The sequence below is a fragment of the Bombus pascuorum genome, chromosome 7 (genome assembly GCF_905332965.1).
Source record: "Bombus pascuorum chromosome 7, iyBomPasc1.1, whole genome shotgun sequence".
NCBI lineage: Eukaryota > Metazoa > Arthropoda > Insecta > Hymenoptera > Apidae > Bombus > Bombus pascuorum.
Window position 1 is genome coordinate 17,834,754 of NC_083494.1, and position 25,751 is coordinate 17,860,504.

The window sequence follows — 25,751 nt, forward strand, 5'->3', positions numbered from 1 at the left end:
TTATAACCTTCGACATTTTCACTTATGCCATCATCGATTTAGTTTTATTTTCATTTTCAGCATCCCGCTCTTTAAATTATACCGAAAGATATATTTATTTTCGCCATCATCTTTTACCTTATTCCATATAAATGATAACGAATGATAACGTTGAAAGATGAATTTTTAATTTAATTTAATCGTCGTTCAATTTGTATAACTTGTTTTGTCATTCCTATTTTAATAAATATTATATAAAATAAATAATAAAGTCAACGAGTATTATTATTATTATCGTAACTCATATAATCATCATAAAAAGTGTTTAAAAATTGATTCGTTCTTCGTTTATATTATTATTGTCCTTGTTACATTAATAATTAGTAGTAAAATTTATGATATTCTCAACTGCAAATGAAAAATACAAAATAACATTCCAGAAGAAATGTGGAAATAGTTGACTCGCTCTAACGATTTTCTACATTCGAATAATCATAATGAGAAAGAAAATTGCAAACGATAGTAATAATAAATAATAATTACAAAACTAATCTCGTAAAAGCGAAATAAATTTCTTTAATTCGCTTCTTTTTTTTTTTTTTCTTTTTTCTATGTATAAATGAACTATTTCATGACATAAACTAATTGTCTATAATCGATTGTCTATAAAAATATATAAACTGAAAATAGTCAAAACCGACCATTCACTGGTAGGATTAATTAAATCTAGAACAAATATTAGCCATTTAAAGAGAAATTTAGATGATAATAGATCGATATACGTTAAAATATTCCTAGAATGCGGCAGGTATTCAAGAGCGTGATATACGACATACGTCGCGTATTTTATAAAGTATAATATGTGTATATAAATTAATCAAATATATTTAAACAAATATTAGAGATACAGTATTTACATAAAGTTCTCTCACACTCATGCGAATACAACACGCACACAGCATTGCCCTACATGTGTTTATCAACATCGAATACAATCACTTCATAACATAATTCCGCTATCCATACCTCAAGTGTATCCGTACTCGATCGTTACATTATCAAAAATGACTTTAATAGTATTTACTTCATCTAATCGTCGCATCATGATTTTAAGCTAAACTCAATAATCCACAGCCCGCTGCTGTAACATTTAGGTAACAGCAACTGTTATCGCCGCCATATATCCTATAGTTTTATTAAAATGCGAGTTCAATCACGACTTTCGTTTCGTATGTCAATGGTACGAAATCTATGTCTATATAGTATCGATGGTATCGAATATTCACATCGCTGAAAACTAATTATACGTTCAGTCTGCATCAAGTATGTCTGTTATTAGTTATTCAGTAAGTCGATTACTCAAAGTTATTACAATCCATGTTATATAAATTATTATAACTAACATATTAAATTACATACATACGTTATTTACATTATGTATATATTGAATTTCAATAACAAGTTATTGACTGAAAACTGACAATGAGAGGATATTTTATAGTTCCTGCGATTCGAACAACAACATAATTTTTAATCATGTGTTACGATTCAACATTTATTATGTTTATCGTTTGTTATTATTACAGTTATTGGTCACTTTTTCTTGACTTACCGATTGATTAACAATTTTCCGTATACAGTCTTCTGATTCAATGCAGATGCAAGACATATGACTACCGACGAGGTAGATCAGCAAAATTAAATTTCAGCTAGCAAATGTCATATTGCATACATAGCGATTTAGTATTTTCATACTATGAAAAATTAGGAATTTTATTTGACCTAATACCGCGAGAATAAAAAAAGAAAGAAAATTACTAATTAAAATGGAACTTAAATTGGAAGGGAGAGCCATGGAAGTGATGGAATTCTTGGAAGGGATTGAAACCTTGTTGATGCTTCCCTGATTCAGGATCTAATGGATCTTCTCCTTGATCAAATTTCGCTCTTTTTTCATCGTCAGTCAATACTTCTTTGGCAGCTGCAATGTCAATAAATCTTTTCTCCGCTCGTTTCTTCTCCTCCCCTTCTTGAAAATTATCGGGGTGCCATTTTTGTGCAGCCTTCCTATATGCTTTGATAATATCACGTTTAGATGCTGTTCTCGACACACCCAAAATTTTGTAATAATCTCGTGATTCAGAAAGTTTCTGTCGTTGTTGCGCTTTATGAAGGCCTTGCTTCGCCCTTTGTAGACTCATATCAATTTCCAAAGCTTCTTTAAAATCTCTAATCGCTTTTGGAAAAATAATTTTTTACGATATTAACTTGTATTAACAACGCAAAAGATTCGTGTACTATACAACGTGCACGTACGGCTGTATAATTTTCACGCGATTATCTCTTAAACAAGTCGTCGTGCGAGAATAGAATACTCGACGGATTTAACAAGTCTGGAGTAGAGAGGGTAGTTCAATGTTTAAATCGAAGAACGAAATGTATAGTTTGCAAGATAATCGCGTATCAAAGTTAAAACGGGACACTTTATATAAATAACACTTACCATCGTCAAACATCTCAGCAGCGAGATACGCTTCTGCTCTGTCGCAATATACCGCAGCTTCTTTCCTTATTTTTAACGCTTCGTGACAATTTTTTATTGCTTGACTTGGTTCTGAATTACCAGTATAACATTTACAAAGATGCTGATGAGCAATGAAACGCACATCACCGACTTGCGGTTCGTGTTTAAGTACGGATTGAGCAGAGTCTATACAACTAGCGTAATCTCTTTCATTTTCGTACTCGTTCGAATCTGTTAATAATTTTGCCACTTTCTTAACTTTCTTATAAAATGAAAAACACTTTGAATGCTCCGGATCAAGTTTCAAACATTCTCGAATTTCCCTGCACGTACGTAATTTTAATTATATGAATTAAGATACGACATACGTAATTTTACGTTCTATTCTTACTTACTTTAAAGATTCTTCGACTTGTCCAAGACGATAATGCAAGGTGGCTAATTTTAAAAATCCTTGCGTATTATCAGATTGTAACTTGGTCGTAGAACGTACATCGGAAATAGCACTAACGTAATCTTCAAGCGCTTCGTAGCATTCAGCTCTACGTTCTCTAAGTTCGGCCGACCAGGGACATACCTCGATAACTTTGGAAATTTGTTGCACAGCTGCCGCATAATCACCATTCCTCATTAATCTGTCTATAACTAACAAATCTTCTTGGACAGGTGCTATTTTATATAAAGCACTATAGGCATCCGAATTCTGCGGTTCGACTGCTAACTATAACGAATCGAACAGAAATATTAGAACAGAATGGAAACACTGTATGTTAATTATATGTTTGAGTTTTTAGATAAAAGCACGCTTACAACATCTCGAAAATCAGCCTCTGCTTTTTCAAATTGGGCTTGTTTAAGCAATACATTGCCACGCTGTAATCTGGCGGAGGTGAAATCTGGCTTCAATTCCAAGACTCTATCAAGATCGAGGAGCGCAAATTTGGCTTTACCTAATGCTAGATAAACTGTGCCCCTTTTATAATACGTTAGATAGTTATTCGAATCTCCCTCTATAAAAGCAATATATATCAAGATTTTAAGAAAATTTAATAAACGTATACATATACGTATATTTTTTTTTTTTATATTTTTTTATTTTTTGTACATTTTACTTTTTATAAATCTATCGCAAAAGTTATTTACAAGGAAAATATATTAAAATAAACACTTGCAAACAAGACTCACCAACAGCTGCATGATAATGTGACAGTGCATCCTGTAACTGTCCTTTTGCTAAAAATTCTCTACCTAATTCCAAATGCCTGTTAATTTCTAATTGAGAAACACTCCCAGCCACTGGAATACAAGGTTATTAAGCATTACACCGTAAAATACTTATATTAAAGGTATCAAAGGTATTAAAATACTTATATCGTAGGTTAGGATTATTTACCATCTAAAGACAGATCCAATAAGACCAATAACAAACCACAATGATACATGACTGAATAAAAAACTGAACCACGATAATATGAATATTTTAATACATAAGAAAACGAACTTGCTGGCTTTAGAAGCCTCTACCTAACCACCCGATAACGCAAAACTGTTCAGCCACGCCGCCATTGCGATCGTGGTCTTATACCATTGGTCCAAGTTACTCCCAACGGAATTGGCGTTTCGTCATCGGCGTATACGATCCCCTGTATTCCAGTTGCAGATAATACACCTACCATATAAAGATACCCAACTAGGATTATCCGCTTCCTAAATTATAAATTTATCGCTAAGAGCAGTTTGTCCTTTACCTAGACCTTGTATAAATTAATGCTCTAACCTTTTGGCCCAACCAAAAATTCTATTTATGAAAATATGTAACGAATAGAAAATTGTTAAAATCAAGAAATCGCGTGTGAGAATTCATTTAAAATTTATTTCCTTCTCTAAACATATTCTTCCCTTCTCTTCTAGATATATAAAATAATAAAAATACATACATGAAAATTATCTGTGTGTGGTCAATACATTTTTAATAGCGATATAGGATATTTTATATAAATTAATATAATTTTCCATACCTATGAAAACGAAATATTTTATAGTAGTTTTCATCACGGATACGAAAGTGAGAACACACAGGTAATTATCCTACTGAAATTGCATGAATTAAAAATTGTACCGTATAAAAGATTATGCAATTTTTTTTATGTTAAAATATAAGAAGGAACTACTGACGCATATTCGCAAAAAATAGTGAAACTGTAATGCAAAATGTCTTGGCAATGGCATGTTTGAAAAACGACGAAACATTTAAATTTTCATGCGAACTGCAGGGTAAAAAGGCATATATACACGTATATAATGTATAAAGAGAGACTCTACACTGCATAATCTTTCCTTTCTTTATTATACGATTCATTTAATAGAATTCTCCTGTCACTTTGCATAATACTATAAATAAACGAATGAATCACTAAATGAACGACGTTTAAATAATATATGTGATCCATCGTCTCTTATGAGGTATTTGTAACAATATTGACACTCTACAATCATTCTTCACGGAACACACATGTTGCTTTACCCAAGCGCAAGAAGCACATGCTATCCACAATGCGATCGTAACTTATTACTAATGAACGTCAAGTGTATATATATTACGTATATATGTATATGTATATGTATATATCATACACTTTATAAGGTTAAGTTGACTTCCCTTTTAAATTTCAGACACTTTATTTTTATTACTTCATTCAATAGCCGTACGACGTACAGTTGTTTGCAGAATTTTTTTTCCTACTTCTCGTATTTTTCTCGGTTCACCTAATGTAGCGTGTAAATGTGCAATTATTAATTAAGAGACCGACAAAATGGTACATTCATCGTTCCGTTTCTTAACTCTTTCACACTTTTGCCATTTGCTCGCCATCTCAGTGAAGTAGATATATAGCAGTATCATTAGAGTTACAAGTGAATGATACAACGAGCGTCATTCGCCGTAGAAAAATGAAACACAGCCATTGAGACTCGTATTGAGAGCGCAATATTATTGTGCTTTCTGCAGTTTGTTCTTTTCCTTCTTTACTCTTTCTTTTCTTTTCTTTATCTCCATTTTTTTTTTCTGTTTTTCTCTTTTTCTTTTTTCGTTCCTCTATACACGTCTTGTCTGCGTTCTCGATTCAACGACAAGCGACGCTTCTCGATTAAATAACATTCATAAAAGTTAGAAGACAATTTTTTTGCCATCCCACCTAGTTTTGCCCACGAAAGTTTGCCACCTACGCGTGTGCTCTTCGTTTTCTATCTCTCCCCCTTCTCCCGTTTTCTTTCTCTCTCGTTCTCTCGTTTACTTTCTTCCCTTTGCCACGCAATCGTCTCACGCGCATACGATAACTCAATGCTTCTTTTTCTTTTTCTTTTTCCTTCGAGTATTAGTATTTTATCCTTTCTTTTTACCTTAAACAGAAAATTGCTCGAGGTAGACACACAATTGGCGTATATAAATCTTTTTGTTTTTCACCAAGAGCAAATTGAACAAGATTCGAGTTTTCAAACACGCGTAACATAAAAGATCACGAAAGAAAGAAAACTATGTATCTACCGCACGCAACAATTTTATTCGGTAGCAATTTACGTTTACCGATTATATTTTCTTCTTTCGTTGACATTGTTGCGTGTTGTACAGAGTAACATATGGCTTACAATGTTTTTTTCTCTCTTTCTCTCTCTCTCTCTCTCACTCTCTCTCACTCTCCTTCTCTCGCTCGTATGTGTGCTTTGTAATTGCGCATTCTTTTCGTAATAATGATTGCAGTCACAGTCAAACGCCACTTTTTTTTACATAATATGTAATGATTACTATTCGTAGCCCCTCACGTTTCTTCGCACTACACTTTAATTGATCTTTGTCTGATCATTCCACTCTGCGTAGATCCATAAATGTTTTCTAAGGCTGCTCGTCCGATATACTTTAGAGGACCAAACAATATTTAAAGGTATTTGTACCGTACAAATGTGACTGTCCTTTCGAGAGATGTAACATAAAAAATAAATACTTAACACACGTTAATAAATAGTCTCGTTTATTATACCAGTTTCCTATTTCCTCTAAAGATGCTAATACGTCCTAAATCATAATACCGTACTTGAATTTATACATTTGCCAGTTACGAAACGGTGGACATCTGACTATCGCACAAATATATTTATCAATCTTTTTTTTCTTTTTTTTTTTAAATATGAAACATACGACAATAGCTACACATCGTTTAGACTCGATCACGATACTCGAACACCTGTTGGTTCACAATATATAAAAGGAAAGAGGAAAAAAAAAGAAGATAATAATACACATGGAATTAATGACATTGTGATTGCTCGGCGGTCAACATCACTCTGTTATGTATAAAAATAGCGTTATAACTAGGAGAGAAACAAGTATGAAAATACTTTCGTGTATAGTTGTTACTTGCATAATCTCTGTCCACCACATTATTCGTAAATGAACATATTACTTCCAACTGCACAAGACTAATAACTTACACCGACACGTCATATGTATTCGTTGCCTGAGCGAACGATTGGACAGTAGAATCCAGAATTTCTCCGATTTCATATACATAGCTATAGAAATTTTAACGTGTGATCTACAACGAAACACTACTGTCACAGACGACTGCGGGTTTCATCGATTACGAATCGCGCGAAGAAAGGAGAGGAAAAAAAGATGTATAAATATGCGATAGGAAAAATTCAGGATAATAGTGTCCAAAAGTCACCTATCTTTGTTTTTTTCTTTTTTTTTTTCTTTTTTGCTCGTTTTCACCTATCGCAGTAAAATAACGCAACGCAATACAGCAAAGCCGTTATGCAAAGTTTGCGCATATAGTACCACCTACGAAATCGACGTAAACATTTTTATCGAAGGTAGATGAAATAGTAATAGTAATAATTATAATAATAATAATAATAATAATAATAATAATAATAATAATAATAATAGTAGTAGTAGTAGTAGTAGTAGTAGTAGTAGTAGTAGTAGTAGTAGTAGTAGTAGTAGTAGTAGTGGTAGTAGTAGTAGTAATAATAATAAAAATAATACGAACAATAGCGATAGTGGTACTAGTGATAGTAATAATAGTAATATTACGGCATGATCTACTATCTCTTAAATAGACTAAGGTCTAACTGAACAATTGTGCCGTAAAATTGTACACTATATTAACAGAAAAGTGACCGATCACTTTTCGTTGTGAATTCTTCTTGTAATGTTCTTGGCAGGGCCTCCGAGTTGATAAACGGACTCGATGATAAATCAATCATATTAGAATTTGAAACCACACGCATCGATCATGGTCGGAAGCCAACAATATTATTCGTATAACACTATTTGAAAGTTCTAGTTGAAATAATTATTCCCCGTCAGAGAGGCATTCACACCTTGGTCCACTGTCACACGGCATACGATTCACGCACGCGATTGCACTATAAATCTATTAATATAACAGGTATAAGTATGACATGTCTAAAAATCCTGTCAGTTGTCACACAAATTGAATTTGTACTTTTTCTCACATAGATTAGGTAAGAATCCGACATGTTTGCACAAAAGATATCGACATTCTATAAAGCCCTACCAACATCATCAATCAGTAATGACGCGTTCCGCCGTTATTATCTATTATTAATGCGCGTTTACTTTAAGTAGAAACAATGCCCCAAAAACGTGTTTTTAGGACTGTAAGAGGCTAGCGTTCAGCCCTCCCCGATCGGACAACAGCCACGTTGTTCTTGATGTTCTGTTCACTTTTAACGACTTAATATTTCCATCCTCTGCTCAAACAACTGAGCTCATGCTTTCCGGACATTCAATGCCGATTAATTAATACATTTAATATTTGTATTTCGTTAAATTGTTCATTTATCAATTCGCATGGAAATTGAATGTCACAAGATCGTTCGGTATCACAGTCGTTTTTCAATTATTTTAATGTTTATGTATTTACGAATATTACTTAGTATGTATATATATATATAGCGTACTGATAAATACAGTTATAAAATATGAGTGCGCCTTTATGCATCCTTATTTTCAAAGAGCCTGCTTTTTGTATATTTTTCTTCTCTTTTCTTTTTTTTTTTTTTTCTTTACCCCCTTTTGTCTTGTAAGGTTGAGCCAACAAACAACGTAATGTATTTTTGCTCTTTGTTCTTATCTCTTTTGAAGTTCCCCTCTGTAACTGCAACCGTATATTTTTACCCGTTTTTTCGTTTTTGTGTTCTTTTCTTTTCTTCTTCATTTTTGTTTTTTTTTTCTTTTTTTTGTGTGTGTGTGTGTGTGTGTGTAAGCTTTCTCGTTCTAGAGCACTCGCATTCTCAGTATTGCGATCTAAGATTTTGACCACCGTACCAATTTTACAGGACAACGTCTTTGTTACGTTTAGAAATTCTAATTAGAGTACGTTAAAATTCAGGTACAAATATACCTGACGTTTGCTGAAAATGTTCAGCCTACTCTAAATACAATGAGCCAACTTTTAAATAAAATAACTCTTTGAATTAAAAGAGTTACAGAAGCAAGAAGTTTACAGCATCAGACTTTTAAACTTACTTATATATTAACAGGACGTGACAGAAATATAAGCGAGATTTCTAAAAGTACCTTAAGACGTAGCCTGTGTGTCCTTTTCGTAACATCAAAGCTCTCGACTACTGAACACTTGACGCGATTTAGTCGATTAAACCATGATATCGCCGGCGCAACGTCGTCTGTGTCTGGGGACGGCAAAACAACAAAGTACCATTCGTCGCTGGACTATAGTAAATTTAAAACAGGAATCGTGACGAAACCTATGGCGATGGCGATATGGCGTATCGTAGGCGCCTAGTCAAATATAGATGCGTTAAAAACGAAGTAAGGAGGAAAATGGCGCCACTGGTATTAAATTAAATTACACAAGGTACTGACCATTCAGGCGAGAATAATAAAGCACACTTGTGCATTTAAAGCTCTATGATTACACGAATCTAGACGCCACGATTCTCGAAGATACGCCCACCACGTCCTTCAAAAATTTTAATAATGAAGCCACAATGAGCCCCATAGTCTCGACAGGAGTTCTAAAAAATTTCACTAAGTTTCTTCTCCTACTATGCGTCACATCGTTAATACCGTAGCTAGGCATTAACGACTGCTCGATTTGATTCATTAATCAATATGCTATTTGTGTTGTTCAACACGCACGGCAACGAAACTTTGGATGGATCCTACATTTCTCTCCGATAGCTGACAAATCCTGATAACTCTTTCCCTTCAAAATGAATTCATCGTCTTTTGGTATCGTATGACGAATTCCTTTCACAGTTCTTAATGCCGAGGATCGCGTTCTGGATTTGTCAATCGTGTTTCGTCGCACGCGAATAAAAGTATTTATGGAATTGAATAAACACAATTATTTTTTTTCTTTTTAGTTTGAAAATTGTAGTGCACAGGCAGTCAGCGAATGTGATTTGTTTATACGTGATACTGTCTTTTCTTGTGTATACGTATACGCGCGCAAATACGTGCGTGTTGTACCCGATGTGTATGTCGTACGTGTCTTTCTTACATATATTTGAATTTACGTGTACAGATAGTAATAATGGTAAAAGTGAAAATAGAAATGGCGATAATGATTTTTACTTGTCCCACCAATCAGGATCATTACCGCTGACATTGTTAGCAGAACTATTATACGGGCTGTTATAGTTACCTCCGTAATTGCCATAACTTCCTATAAGAGAAAGAATGATTTATACGAAATTTTCATTAAATCACAATAATGAACATTTACGAACCTCCGTAACTGCCAGGCCTATTGGAGGAACCATTATTACGGGCAGATCCGGAACTTGGTGTTTGACGATAATCTCTAGCACCAAACCCGCCGCTAAATCGGCCTTTAGTACTGCCAGCCCGACGAGATCCACCTCCGGAATATCTTGCTTCAGCGAACATATCGTCCAGCCAAGGAGGCAGTTCCTGATTAGCTTCGATTAGAAGAGATACCAAATCGCGCACCAAGTTAATATTCTTGCTGTTGAAGAATGACGTTGCTAAACCTGTCACGCGAATTAAATTTTCACTATCGTTAAACATCGGACAAGAAAGGTTGGTAAACGTGTGTAACAATAAAGTAAATCATAAAGTATATCATAAAGTACATCATAAAGTAAACAAGACGAACCTAGATTTCCCATACGACCAGTACGGCCAATTCGATGAACGTATTCTTCGACATCACCCGGTAAATCGAAGTTAATTACGTGCTTCACGTGTGGAATATCAAGCCCACGGGCAGCAACAGCGGTAGCAACAAGTATTGGCGCTTTACCAGCTCGGAAGCGACGCAAAGCTTCTTCTCGTTCACGTTGTGTCCGATCACCGTGAATGCTAGTCACCGGATATCCCATTTGATGTAAATATTCTTCCAACATATCCGCGCCTTTCTTTGTTTCCACAAATACTAGAGTCAATGACTCAGCAGCTAAAATAAAAAGATAATTGTTAAAGTTGCACATGTGAAGTATACAGGTATTACACGATGTTTCGCAATTTCCATTACGTACAAGAATCTGAGAAGTTGCCAGCTTGAAGAAGGTCAAGCAAATAAGAACGCTTATCATGTTCTTCCACCCATACAATTTTCTGAGTAATATTTTCAGATGTAGAACCAACACGTCCTACAGCTAAAAAGATATAGTTACTGAGGAAGTCTCTTGCTAACATTTGAATTTCTTTCGGAAACGTAGCCGAAAACATAAGTGTCTGCCTTTCCCCAGTAGGAGGCATCGTGTCCTCCTGAACTATACGTCTTATTTGTGGCTCGAAACCCATATCCAACATACGATCTGCTTCGTCCAATACTAAATATCTGAAAAGAAAAGTTAAACATTATACAATAGAAATTAGACGTTCGATATTAATAATAACAGAAGTTTTATACATACCGGCAATTATGCAACCCAATTTTACCTCGCCCTAACATATCTACAAGGCGACCAGGTGTTGCAACAAGAAGATGACAACCACGATCTAATTCTCGCATTTGATCTACAATGTTCGAACCACCATAAACAACAGCAGGACGCATACGTGATCTATATGCGAATTTCCGCGCCTCGTCATATATTTGCGTAGCAAGCTCTCTTGTAGGTGCTAGTACTAGACCAAGAGGGAAATGTTTACGCTTTCCAGAAGTGTTGGCTGGAGGTGCACGTGGCCCGCTTTCATAAATCTGATTTAATATTGGCACTAAAAAGGCCGCTGTTTTACCAGACCCCGTTTGGGCACAGGCCATAACATCACGGCGCCCGATAATAATCGGTATCGCATATTTCTGTACTGGCGTGGGTTTATCATAACCAGCCAAAGTAATGCTATTCTTTATTATCTCCGTCAGCTTAACTTCGTCAAACTATAAGAAGAAGTAAGATCATAAGATGCGTAAAAGTTGAAAACGACTCATCTCTAGTTATAAACTATACGCGTGCAATTCAGTTATATGCAATTTTAAAACTTACAGATGTGATATGTGGAGGTATGTTATCCCCAGTAGCCTCAACTGGGATATCCTCATATTTACTAAAGTTAATTCCAGTATTGCCACTACCAAATAACTCCACCTCCAGTCGTTCATCTCTGGAAGTGGGAATTGTCCAGTCGATTTCAGAGTTTGTTCTACCTCCCTCTCTATCGTCCTTCCATCTACCACCCATTCTGTGATCGTTTCTACTCTCTTGCCAGCGATCGTTTCTAGGTTGATCCTGCCAACGATCATTTCCAGAATTAATTTGGCGATCTCGGTCTCGGTCACGGTCAGAATTGGCATATCTATAATCTCTTCCATTTTCTTGATTGGCACTACGTCTGTTGCGCCCACCAAAATTCCCGAAATTTCCAAAGTCGACATCACGAGAGCGTGTATCTCTGTAGGCTGAACCACCTCTTCCCCTATCGCGATCTCTATCCCTTTCCCTTTCACGATCGCGATCCCTTCCTCTATCTCTATCGGAATATGGTCTTGAGTTGGAAGAAAAATGGTGATCACCGCCAGAAGGCGCGTTACCTGTTGACAAATTAATATTACAGTCCTTATCGTTCTTTCTTTCTTCTTTTTTTTTCTTTTTCTTTTATTTTTGTTTTTTTTTTTTTTTTTAAGATGAAATCGTTTAAACAATAAAACTTTTTATTTAATAGCACTACACCAAGGAGCCCTACTGACTCATATATCTTTTCAGTAGCAACACTTTTTAGATACTTATCCAATATTTGATATTATATTTGGGTGTTTACGATAATTTTCTGCATACATTATATAAATGCACATGCGAATTAAAAATACGGCATAGATATAATGCAATAAGAACTTAGAAGACTCACTTCCAGATTTATTTCGCAAATGCGGTGCTACGTAGCGACCCCCACTTGGTTGGCGGGAGCCCTGCAAGTCCAGACCAGCTAACTAAAATATAAAGTGCAAATATTTTTTAAATCTTCTTTATTCATAATATACAACAGTAATGAGCGTACTCTGGATTTTTTGAAAATATAACACTTAAGTATTTTACTATGGAATTATTTTAATGGAATTGTTTAAATTATGTTATATATGTACACAAACACACGATTTGTTAAACCAAAATATATCAAGGAATACTTTATTAATAATACAAAACATACAACTGGGGCAAATTGAACAGAAAATCAAATTTGATTAGTTATTTTAATTAATTCAAAATAAGTAAAGTAATTAAATGTAATTGAAAATTGAAAAAGCAAATATAAACTATAAATATATATGTTATTTAATAAACATAAAATAATATATATACAGATGAGCGGTTGTTTAAAAATTGGTTCTAACTATCCTTTAACAGCGTGTACATCATTGTTTACAATTCTTTCAATCATCCCTTCATTTACTTCTATCTTTTTATCACTATGAAAGGTTGGGTTATCATCTTGCATTTCGTTGACAATTTACATCAATGGTTTTTAGTAGCCAATGGGCTGATATGAGAAATAAGTAAAATATCATATTGACAAATTAAGTAAAATACAAAAAGTAACAAATAGATCATGTTTAACATGCAGTTTAACATAAATAATTATAATGATATATATCATTGACACACACGCATGCACGCACAATAAGACAAACTAGTCTTTGATCTAATATGCAAAGTTGATAAAAGATATTTCACTGAGGTCAATAAATATTGTTTGTCACATGTCACACAATAAAGACTATAATGACAACATATAAAAGAATATCTACCTTCATAAAATAAATGTATAGCGAAAAGAAATTTTAAAATAATGTAGCACTTTTTAATGAAGTTAATTTACTTATGAAAATAATATATGGATGAAAGTAAACATGAGATAACTAATAAAATTTATTGTTTGATTGACACATCAACAACAGATTTAGGTTGTATACTACTTTCTATTTTTAATAACAACTGAAAACGATTATTAAATATTTTGTCAATTTCCAGATCTCAATCTATCTCAGGAATCTCAGGAATCAAGGACAAAATTAAACAGCATCCCATTGATGAAAAAAAGACAGACCTAACTATTGAAACAAAAGAACCACGGAACAGATATATCTTAAATTTAAATACTAGGAAACAAACGGAATATATACCTATTTGATATTTATACACTGTCATAAATGTTACTATATATGTATATATGATAATATATAGAAATTATTTTATAGGATATATGCTGAAATTTGTCACTAAAATGTATGTATCTTCTTGTTCTTATTAACAGAATATCAAACATATTGCTTGTTTTTATTAGATAATGAATCATTTACTGTTAAATAAGCAATTATTAGTTGTTTAAAACTCATATCACATTTATGACAAATTTAAGCAGTGAGGATGTTGTTCTGTATTCCTTAAGCAAATGGAGCTTTTACATCCGGTGTACCCTCAATTTTATACGGAATTATGTATTATATGTAATTCATCTAATCATAAGAATTTGAACATGATAAAAGAGTTAGAATGCGTCACAGCACGAGGTTTGCTGTTCCCGGAATTGGTTGCCGCCATTACAAAGCTGTACGTCACAAACCAACCCGACGATGATCCAAGTCTACAAACTTTTTAATGTAGGAAAGATGTAAGAATGATTGATTCGCAAAAATGTAGCTCATAAAATAATACTTACGGACAGTCACGCGCGATTACATAAAGAAAATTTTTGGGACGGTACAAGACAACAAAAGATTCGAGTAGAAAGGATAAAGAAAGAAATGGTAGATTGGAACGAGGCTTGGCCTGTCAAAAATATAACAATACCGTTAATTTTCTTTACCTGCTGCTCTAGACCTGATCCATTCTGGTTGGCTGCATTACTCATATTACTCCGCCTCGGTGCGTATTTTTCGTGGCTCTGCCGCAGAAGCTCTTTAGCTATTTCTCACCTAGACAATCACTAAGCAAAAAATTTCAATTGTTCGTTCCTTTTTTCTTTCCTTTCGTTTCTTGATGAGCTAAAAACGAAACTTGTCGACTAAGTCAAGTATTTAGAATTACAGTTTCTGCCTGTCGATAATTCGATACAAAGGAAATTCGAATACTGGCTACGATGAAAGGCCTCTGGCCACACTTGACGTCGACGCAACAAAAATGGCCGAGCGCCGAAATATCGCTAGCAAAATGGCTGACGACTAATATCCGCCGGATATCGATGCAACTAAAAAAGCATACTTTGCTGGACAATTTTCTGTTTGTTTACCATTCCTACTACTCTTCCGTATTAAAGTTTAGAACAAAATTTACGGCTTACACATGATGTTAGAATGGAATCCATGAACACATTGTATTACTTTTCCAATTTATTATCGGTTGGTACCCGTGTTCGACATATTGACTACATCCAAATTTCAGACCAAATTGTTACGCTAAATTCAGATTCCATTATTAAATAAACTAGAAAAATAAAACTATAAGATTACTATTCAACACTTTTGTAAAATAAATCTTTCAATGACACGAATCGAACGGCAACGCGAATAATATTATGACAAAATGATTCTTTTTAAACATTTTATTGTATAAGTTTCAGAGTTCAATCAATCTTTAATCTAATCGTCTTTCTTAGTATCGGTCTTTCCACCACGAATTCTTCCTGTGCGACGAGCAGCAATAAGACCGATCTTACGACCAGCGCTAGTTCCACGTTTAACTGTGGATGCTTTACCAATATGTTGATGGTTACCACCACCATGAGGATGCTCAACTGGGTTCATAGCAACACCACGAACCTGTAAATAAGGGAAAATATTACAGATCCAATACCGTGATGCTACTACCATATTATAGAGATTAAACTGTAGGCTTGCTCAGTTCAAAGATTTTCCACAACAAATTGTTCAGGTTTCAAATGTCTAAAAACCATCATCGACAAACATTTTTCTAATAAAACGTAAAAATCTGCACATATTGTATTTAGTAATATAAAAGATAAACTGTACCTTGGGCCAGCAATTTCTCTTTGCCTTGTATTTATGATACGCACGACCAGCTTTAAGAATTGGTTTATCAATACGTCCACCACCAGCGACGATACCAACCATCGCTCTATTGTTGGATGGTATAACCTTTTTAGCGCCAGATGGTAATTTCACTCTGGTTTTCTTTGTATCGGGATTATGAGCTATGACCGTAGCATAATTTCCTGAAGCCCTTGCCAATCGACCTCTATCGCCAGTTTTTTCCTCCAAATTACAAATAATGGTACCTTCAGGCATTTGACCAACAGGCATCACATTTCCAATTTGAAGATTTGCTGCAACATAAAATATTCTATATTATTAATTTATACCAATACTTTTTTCATATTTCTTCCATTTTATAAACAATTTAATGCATTCTAAATAATATATCCTGGTTAAAGTTCTTCGTTTACCTTTTTTCCCACAATACAAAAATTGTCCAGTATACATTCCTTCGGGAGCAATAAATAATTCTTTACGGGTTTTGAACTTGTACGGATCTCTGAAATGAACAACAGCCAACGGCGCGCCACGACCAGGGTCATGAATGATATCCTGCAAATGCAATCATTTTTAACAGGAGATCGTAATAAATTTTTACAGTATAATGTTATAAAAGCGCATAACAGCGTGAGAAAGAGCCTCTAGTAGCATCATCGGATGTCTATTCAGTAGAAGTAGACAAACTAAAATTCATCAGGAATGTGAATGTAACTTCTAAAAAAATGAAAATACAGTAAGAATCTACAGTGAAAAAGAAAAAAGATAAAAAAAAAAAGGACAAAGTTAACTAAAAATATTACAAATAAAAAAATCGAACGAACCTTCACAACACCTTTGATATAACCATGTCTTTCGGAGAAATCCAAGGAGCGAAGTTTTGGTGCTCCCTTTCTCCTTTTTGTATGGGATCTGAAAACAGATCCAGCTCCTTTACGCTGAGCACGAATCACTCGACCCATGATTCAAATCCTATACACAAAATTACATAAAACGTTAAATCATTTTGCTCTTACAATGCTAGAAACAGTGAAAAACGTGACACTATCTGTTATTCTCGTAGCGTAACAACATAACCTCTAAACGATACAATCAACATTTAACTTAATTTTCTTCCTAAAAACTAAAATATTTACAGGAACGTCTACAAAATTAATAAATGTGTTCTAATGACAATTGTTTTATAGCAGATGCATTTTATTTTCATAAATTTAAGAGGATTTTAAATGTAACATAATCACGAGTCACATACCGACCAAACCGATATCGAACAGAGAAAGACACAACCGGAAATCACATCAACGTATAAAGTTTAAATTGGCTGCACTGCCTGCCCGCCGAAATGTTTGATTTTAAAAACTGAAATGTATCTTTGACGAAACGATACTTGGTATAGATTTTATTGTAAAAATAATAATTTACAATTGTTAATTTTATAGTATTAAGCATTTATATAGTTCTGCTCTGTCTGCGTGTATAGAAACTCTCACTTGTGTTAGTTATCAATACCAAGAATACTTAGAGAAACGGATGTTCCGATTATTGTAATGCAAGCATGCAAAATGTGTAGACGATTTAATTTAAAAGCTGACACATATTAATGATATATAATTACAACAATAAAACTTTATCGCTATAAAATATATGTATGTGAACATCGATTTATCAACTCGTACATCCTGTAATAAGGATTGCATGACTTAACTTAATAAACATGATAGTGTTATCACTAAAAGTTTATTTAAATTACACTCTTTTACTAAACGAAATATGCTCATTAAATAAAGAAGTAAAGATGATCATTATTCCGTTTAGAGACTATTTCCTCTGCACTTGGAAGGTGAAATTAATGCCACGAAACAGGAACCACCGTGTATCCAACTTAATATTAATTAACGACAAGAGAATTACAAGATGCGAAGATTGTAATGTTAGATTTTTGAACACATTCACAGTTATGTTTCCAAATTCTAACGATGGATATCCGACATTAATATTTCCGTACGTGGGGGGGGGCGGTATTAGAAGAGGTTTTGCTTGTCAGTATGAGATAAAGGACATAATTGAAAGAAAAATAATACAAGTTGTGTCGATTCAATATAGATTGGGTTCATTTGATAATCAAACTACAAATAAGTACCTACATTAATATAATTATTATAATATTTATTTTCATTGTATAATAGTAAGACAGAAAAGATACTTTTCATACATGATGTTACACATTTATGTTAGGATTTTTAAGTTTTTAAGTTAAGTTAAATAAGTGGAAGATCATATAGAATATTTTGATGAACATCAAAAAAAGAATTATAGCACTTGGTCATGGTACTGGAGTTAGTGCTGCCTTTACGTTCGCATTATCGAAATTATCGAGAAGTAAATAATTGTATATACAATTATAAAATTCTCATAATGATGCTCTATGATTAAAAAATCTCTATAACGAATTTTAAAATCCTAAAAATCAATGACTTGATAGAAAGTACAAAATATAAATATAAAAACTATATTTGGAAAGAAATTTCAGCAGCCAAATATATAATCCACAAGTACAATTCTATATATATATATATATATATCGCGAATTTAAAATGTTCAAAATGTGATTAACTGTCATTCTTTAGTACATCCTGGAACAATTGCAGTATTTCTTCTTCCTCTTCTTCTTGTGCAAAATGTTCTTTATCTACTTCAGATATTTTAGAAATATTTTTCGAGGTACGCTTAATAGCTCCTGTTGTATTCGTATTTCCAATACAAATACCGTCAGTTTGTTTAATAACGTTCAAGGATGACACTGATTTCGGTATTTCTGTATCACTAGTCACGACTGTCATTGAAGCAGTTTTATTTACTGATTCGTCAGAAATTTGTGCAGCTTGTTCACTTTCTACAATATCTTTATTCAGTATTGTGACTGTTATTTGTTCTTTTATCGTGTTATCTTGTTCTTCTACAATATCTTTGCTTGTTTGTGTAATATGCAGTTTATCTTTAATAACATTTTCTATCCCAGATTCAACAATTTCACTATGAATCTGTGATTTTGTAATTTTTAATTTTTTATTTGGCGATGATTCTACACCTTCGTCCGCAATAGTTTCAATAACAGGTGAAAGTACGTTTTCCATTGTACTATGTCCTTGTACAATTTGTTCACCAGTAACAAATTCCTTTTCTATTGTCCTGAAAAATATATATAATTCAATATATATAAAAAATATATATAATATAATAATATAAATATATAAAATCTAAATTATAGGATTCTATTCGCCATTGACATTAATATTCTTAAGCAAATACATAAACTCTTAAAACTTACTCTACTTGAGTTAGTTGAATAGGTGGAGCATGAGGATGCATGATTTTTTCAAGTTCAGCCAATGCCACTCTGGCTTCTTGAATAATATGTAAATTATTATCATTCAAAGCCATTTCAAATATCTCTAGAGAGTATTGCGTAGGTAAAGGTGTTAAGGAATGCGGATTCATTTGCAGAGCTCTCAAAACTCTAAATAGTAACAAACGACAGTGAGTATGTTCTTTATAAAATTTTTCTTCACTTGTACTCAAATAACAGTCGTACAGCAAAGGTATTACAATATTTTGTACAGTCTAAAAAAAAGAAACAATTATTACATCAAGCATCAAGCTTTATAACAAAATATGAAAATGGAAGGCTTACCTTAAAAAATGTTTGTTTTAAGAGAGTACCGCCATTGAAAAATATATTTTGCAATATATCAAGAGCCACTTTACATACATCCGTATCCAAATAATGCTCTTTATTAGAAGCAATTCCATTACTCAAATGTATACCATTCTCATATTGACTATTTCGGAAACGCTTCAATGCTCTTTTTGATAAATCTTGCGTTTTTTGAATCTGTGACACCAATTTATCCGTTAAACAAGTCAATTAAGTTTGTATTATATTGAAATACAATTAAATTTTTATTAAATGCTATTATAAACTTACAGTCAATAAAACACGACTTTTTTCTGGTACAATATCTTTTAATATAGAAGGAAGATATTCATCCGCAACTGTCTCTATACCAGATAATGAATTAGTATTCATTAACCAAGAGTTCAGACATTTATAAACAGATATCCTCACATTTCTAAATGGTTTGTCTTTACTAATCGTTATTTGGTTTTCTAAAGCATTCTCTGTCCATTGCAATGTTTGAAGAAGCAGTTCCAATATCGTCGATCCATACGATACTAACTGTTCTTTAAATCTACATATTTTATACTCATATAAGTTTCATTTTAATAAATAATTGGCTATTTCAAAATTATAATATTCTTACCCATTTATCAGCGAATTCAGAACGTTGAATAAAGCAATATGTAGTTTTGGTAAAATAAGATATAAAATTTGTTCTTTAACAGAATTTTGATTTTTTATGTTTGACGGTTGTATCGCTAATCCTCTACATAAAACCTTCAAGATCTCATGTGGTAATACTGAATTATTTTCATCAAGTCCACTATAAAGTTTAGACTATTTAAACAATCTCCTTTTAATATATTACATACAAACTGACATTTGTAAATTATTCTCTTACCATAACATAAATGATAAATAAGAACACAAGTTCGAAAATCTTTGTTTCTGTGTAAAATAGAATTGAATGATATTCTCTTCAGATATATCAGGTAATTCTAATTTATCCCATATGTCCACGTTTTCTAATTCTGTCAAGTTTGAAAATAATTCATCCATTATTACATGTAAGCTATTGCAAATAAGTGCTTGGTTATATATCCATCCATTATAATTTGGTTTCGACGGTGGAGGTTTAAACGAACGCTCTGTTGCTTTTGCCAGAAGGGCATAGCATTTTGCACTGGCACAAACCAGATTTTCTTGCGTAGAATCAACTTGTAGTAGTATAATGGTTTTTATAGTCTCCTGAGATATTAAAATATTTCACACTAAGTAAATATGTCTATACATTACTTTTCTGCGATAGTAAAGAAGATCGAATACCTGATGACGTTCACAAATTTCTGGATATCGATGTAACAATACAGCAATCAAATAATATACTGGACCACACTTCGTTTCTGTACTCAAATTACTGATTACATCGATAAGCGACTTTACATGTTGCTTAGATACTTGTCTTTGTAGATCAGGAATGTCTTTTGATCTGATAATCAGACGTCCAATAATTTTACAAGAAATTGATAAGTCTTGTGGCGTACTATGGATACTATTTAATACTTGGGTAGCTTTTGTTATCCATAATGTGCAATATCTTAAAAGAGTATCTGTCGAGCATTGTGGTAAAATCATGTTCAAAAGTAATAAAGCTTTACATCGAGAATGTGATTCATTTAAATAGTTATTTACAGTCGATACAAAGACATCCTCTAGTTGTTCAACCTAAAAATAGGAATGTACATTGTATATTACATATATTTGAAAAAAGGGTGGTATATTTGAGTTAAAATTACGATCAAAATGTATTATCTTTCAAGCGTAAGGTTATGTTCAAAAATATAATTTTACCTCTTCTACATCAAATGGTATATCTCTGTTAAAACATATTAAGTGTTGCAAGAATTCTTCATACTCTTTTGATTCATGATCAAAAGAATCAATCAATTCCATTATTGTTGCCATTTTATTTCTATAGCGATCAACGTACTTTTGGCAAACTCACAAGTGAGGTTAACTATAAGGGAATCTACCTATGAAGTATGTATATTTTCTATGTACAACGCAAGAATCGATCGAGTACACAATAACTATATTTAACTGTAACTACATTTTGCATTTCTAATATAGTTCGATGTCATTGAAAAGAAATCAAAAATTCAAAACATAAAGTAATTATTATGTATATTTAAAAAATGTACATATTTGGTTAAAAAAATAATACACACACACACACACACACACACACACACACATACATATATATAAAACAAATTGTGAAAAAACATTATTATATTTTAATTATACTTTAAAATAAAAATTCATATATTATTATTTCATTTATATATATATATATAATTCTTTGCTATATTCGTACAAGATGAAAATTAATTAAATAATCACAGAACTGAATCATCGATACTGATATTAAGTATCATTATTAAGATCGTTCACTTTATTATATCTTAATATCTTTTGTTTAAATCTTCATTTGTATCTTTGGAAATCTGCATAAATCGCGCGCTTAGAAGCAGTTAGAGCGGAGTAAATGACGAGATTCTTTTACGCAATGTGATTGGCCTCAATTGTAAAAGGAATTACATATTATGTAATTTTGCGGTGTACTCGGTGACGACGATTTAAATATTTCTTCTTCTCTCATGGATGTATACGATCACGCGAACCATTTTTTACGCTACTCTTTAGATTAATGTCTCCGCTGCAATAAGAGGAATAATTTTAACGTAAAATGCAGTTTTAAATATTTGTCACGTTTAAGCGTATAAGATAATGATAGAGATCGTATTCTAATCGATTCAATTTGTTTTATAAACAATCATAAATATTAATTCTATAGCTATTAATTTCAGGATTCTTCCATTAATTAACGGATAAAATTAAAAACCAGAAATAAAAGAGAGATATAAGTGAGATATACATGTATGTACGTGTATGCATCTACGGTATATGTGTTAATAAGCGTTTGAAACTAATTTTTTAATATACCTTTTATAATGTGGGACTATTAAAAATTTCCTTACTGTTGTATAGACGATCTAAAATGTAAAAATATTCTAAAAAATAATTGGCTGCAGTTAGAGCGAAATAAAAATGATAAGCGGATGAGCTATAGATGGAATATAGGCGAAAGATAGAACGTTAACGTAAGAATAAATTTATTTTCCGTGTCAGTTGTTGAAATGAAAGAAATTAACTTTTAACGAGCATCAACCCCCTCTTTTTTCAATTGTATTTAGCATTTCCTTTGTTTCTTCTGTCCGTTAGATTTCCAATGAACAGTCTGAAAATAGTATAAGATACGTCCTAGTGTATTTGGAGTATACCTACGAGTGTATTTGGTTCCTTAAGAGTAGATTTCTTTTTATCTTGTTGTTTCTCTTTAAATTTCTCTTTAAATAATATGATTCATACCGTTACGAGACTATAAGGAAAACGATATTTATTAAACACCGTAATAACGTAAAACAAAAAAAAGAAAAGAAAAAAAAAAAGAAAGAAACGCAAAGTAGTCGTGTAAACAATGAGGAACATAAAGTGGAGAGGCATTGAGACGCGATAGCTGCTGGGTATTAGCGTGGAAGGTAAAAATCGAGTCTCAGGTATACACGGTAATAAATAGAAAAAAAGATCTGAAAGGAAACAAGGATATTTCAATTACATTCACGTGCGTATAGAGAGGTTGCTACACAGGAAGAAAACTGTGTTGAGCCCTAACGCCTACCGGCCATCCTCCTGCCTCATCAGGACAGCGTTGAGTACGAGGCTTCCCCCTCCTGTTGGTTTTGTCTTTCCTCCCTCTTCTTCGTCGGTATCCTACGTCCTTCCTCTCGCCTTTCAGACCAGCTCCTACCTCCTACCTAGCCCCTAGCACTCGTTCCTCGGATCAGTTCCCCTACCTACCGGTGTCCAGTTATGTTGTGGAGAACGTTGCTCGGGCAACAATTTGTTTGGACTTTTGTTTCGAGAGACATCCCGTAGAATCGTTCGTTCGATAAAGACGTTACGGACTGTATCACGTTATCGATCGTGCGTTCAGTGATCGTGAAAAAGTACATTTCGTCGGTTTTGTTTGATCTTTTAATAATCGTCCAGTCCATTTACATTCCAGACCCACGCGTGCTTCTCGATACACATTTGCGCAGGATCTGGTGTGCTTGGTGAACAGATTTGGGAGAAAGGTGAAAATATTTTTCAAGAAGCAACGTCGACGGCAGTTTCGATAGGATCTCTAGCTGGGATTTTCTACGATCGAATCAGGAATGCGGCGCGAATCGTTAGCGGAAAATGGACATTAAAGAGGTACATACGTAAGTATAGCGAATAGCGGATCAGAACCTATGTATGTACACAGCCATATTGAAAAGGATCGGTTTCCGAAGGTGATTTCGTGACAGTTAGGAAAGAAAGTTTCGGAGCGCGATTCGTTTTCTGCCGTTAGTGGCTTCTTTGCTTCCTTTACGGTCCGTGAGAGAGCGGACCCACCTTCTGACAGGTGGAATGCGGCAACCTAACATAGCCGTGGGGCCCGACAATCGCGATCGCAGCGACGCGAAGCGACTTGTTCAGGTATGTGCCTTTGCTTTGCCCGCGACTCTTGTCTTTTGCCTTTTCCTCGTTTTGCTTTACTTCGCTACTTTCCTTCCCATTCCTTTCCTTTCCTTTCCTTTATCGCGCTTCTTTCGACCCCCCTCCCCCTCCCTGTCCTTTTCTTTTTCAAACGGAAACGCGATTCGCTGGGAAATATTAATTTTGGTAGATATATCGGTTCGTTTAAAAATTATGCGGTGAAGTTTAAGTTTAAAATTTAAAGGTAATATTAAAATATTTTCGTAGAATTATTATATTTTAGAATTCTATAAACAGAATATACACCGTTTCTTCGGGTGATAGTTCTTTCTTCTTTCTGTCATTTAGTCAGTAGCCTTATGATCGTTAATTCGAAAAATTCGTTTCGAAGTTGCGAATCTGATGAGAATCTTTGGTCGTTAATGCGTAATAAAGGAAAGAAGTGGGCGAAGAAGTTAGCAACTCTTATCCATGATACGGCAGTGAAAGTAAAAGATAGCATTATGACAGAAGTAATGGAAGTAATAAAAATAATGAAACGAAAGTAATAGCAAGTATATATTTAGCTGATGTTCGCTACTTGATTTAATTCTCTTTTCTAAAATCTTTTTATATCTCTATTAATTGTAAAAAAAAGAAGAAAAAAGAAAAAACGCAGCTTCTGTCGCACGAAACACCCTATATACGCTAATATACACGTAGCTAACGCGTTATTTATTTATCTAATATTCGACCATTCTCGAGATGATTATTACAAACATGGCCTTAATGACACAACATCTGACTTGGTCGCTTTATGAGTTCTCGCGGTCACCGTACACAGCAATTCCTGATGCGCTAATATCTAAACATGGCATAACAGGCACCTGTTTCATCCGCGGAATGTACACGCAAAAAGTGTGAATTACGTTATCCACCAAGATTATTGCACAGTACGTAAGAAAATTGAAAAATCGATTTTCCAAGTGTCGCAAATATCTCGAGGCTTTTAGAAACGACTGCTCTTTAAATATTACGTTAAACTTCTTTTCGTTTCGTGCAATCATTTTTATGTACTTCCAAAGGCTCGATGTTGTAGCTTTGACTTTCACTCGGTGCACTACTTTCACCCAACCTCAAATGCGTAAGAAAATTTCGAAACGAAAAATCCTACTGATATTCTTGACGATATTACGCTTCGTTTCATTAATTAGGGCTACAATGATTTCGAAGTTAATATTGGCTGGGCTAGAAAGTTGGTGGCGAAATTTGAAATTTTAAAGGCGATATAGTATTTTCATTGACTTATCGTTTTATACATCGACACACACACACACACACACACACATCGATCCTTTCCATGACTTTTTGCAATTCATAAGGAATCTTATATAGCACGTTTCGATATTTCAGTGTGCTGTTCTAAGCAAATTATTAAACCATGCTGCGTTCCTTCAATCGTTACGTGACAATTCATTTCGATAAATAAAAGCTGTTGGAA

At 33.5% G+C, this 25,751-nt stretch overlaps 5 protein-coding genes across 7 annotated transcripts in view; 1 reads left to right on the forward strand and 4 right to left on the reverse strand.

The window, feature by feature from the left end:
* Positions 1-844: 844 nt before the first annotated feature.
* Positions 845-8,646, reverse strand: LOC132908659 (dnaJ homolog subfamily C member 3). 2 transcript variants are annotated; one of them, XM_060962868.1, is made up of 7 exons: positions 4,796-8,646; positions 3,906-4,172; positions 3,689-3,811; positions 3,314-3,513; positions 2,899-3,224; positions 2,483-2,826; positions 845-2,215 (listed from the first exon to the last, which is right to left on the reverse strand). In XM_060962868.1, the coding sequence occupies exons 2-7, from the start codon at positions 3,943-3,945 to the stop codon at positions 1,797-1,799; spliced, it is 1,452 nt and encodes a 483-aa protein (XP_060818851.1). In that variant the 5' UTR covers positions 3,946-4,172; positions 4,796-8,646; the 3' UTR covers positions 845-1,796. The 2 variants fall into 2 exon arrangements, with proteins under 2 accessions (XP_060818851.1, XP_060818852.1); XM_060962869.1 differs by having other exon boundaries at positions 3,689-3,799; positions 3,897-4,172.
* A 142-nt stretch (positions 8,647-8,788) lies between these two features.
* LOC132908647 (putative ATP-dependent RNA helicase Pl10) lies at positions 8,789-15,247 on the reverse strand. Its single transcript, XM_060962833.1, has 8 exons — positions 14,823-15,247; positions 12,867-12,948; positions 12,008-12,552; positions 11,435-11,901; positions 11,054-11,358; positions 10,672-10,971; positions 10,283-10,546; positions 8,789-10,218 (listed from the first exon to the last, which is right to left on the reverse strand). Exons 1-8 carry the CDS (start codon positions 14,865-14,867, stop codon positions 10,124-10,126), a joined length of 2,103 nt encoding a protein of 700 aa, XP_060818816.1. The 5' UTR covers positions 14,868-15,247; the 3' UTR covers positions 8,789-10,123.
* Positions 15,248-15,545: 298 nt separating this feature from the next.
* Positions 15,546-17,338, reverse strand: LOC132908668 (large ribosomal subunit protein uL2). Its single transcript, XM_060962881.1, has 5 exons — positions 17,258-17,338; positions 16,830-16,977; positions 16,419-16,560; positions 15,985-16,298; positions 15,546-15,774 (listed from the first exon to the last, which is right to left on the reverse strand). The coding sequence occupies exons 2-5, from the start codon at positions 16,965-16,967 to the stop codon at positions 15,595-15,597; spliced, it is 774 nt and encodes a 257-aa protein (XP_060818864.1). The 5' UTR covers positions 16,968-16,977; positions 17,258-17,338; the 3' UTR covers positions 15,546-15,594.
* An 818-nt stretch (positions 17,339-18,156) lies between these two features.
* LOC132908643 (proline-, glutamic acid- and leucine-rich protein 1-like) lies at positions 18,157-21,813 on the reverse strand. Its single transcript, XM_060962825.1, has 8 exons — positions 21,536-21,813; positions 21,011-21,409; positions 20,586-20,932; positions 20,328-20,507; positions 19,991-20,255; positions 19,697-19,897; positions 19,334-19,626; positions 18,157-19,194 (listed from the first exon to the last, which is right to left on the reverse strand). The coding sequence occupies exons 1-8, from the start codon at positions 21,647-21,649 to the stop codon at positions 18,615-18,617; spliced, it is 2,379 nt and encodes a 792-aa protein (XP_060818808.1). The 5' UTR covers positions 21,650-21,813; the 3' UTR covers positions 18,157-18,614.
* Positions 21,814-23,590: 1,777 nt separating this feature from the next.
* The window catches only part of LOC132908964 (uncharacterized), a 66,751-nt gene continuing 64,590 nt past the window's right edge, over positions 23,591-25,751 (forward strand). The window contains exon 1 of one of the 2 annotated variants that reach the window (XM_060963456.1): positions 23,591-24,012. The gene's annotated coding sequence lies outside the window, so the exon portion shown is untranslated. The remainder of the gene's footprint in view (positions 24,013-25,751) is intronic. The other variant, XM_060963455.1, reaches the window with a different exon arrangement.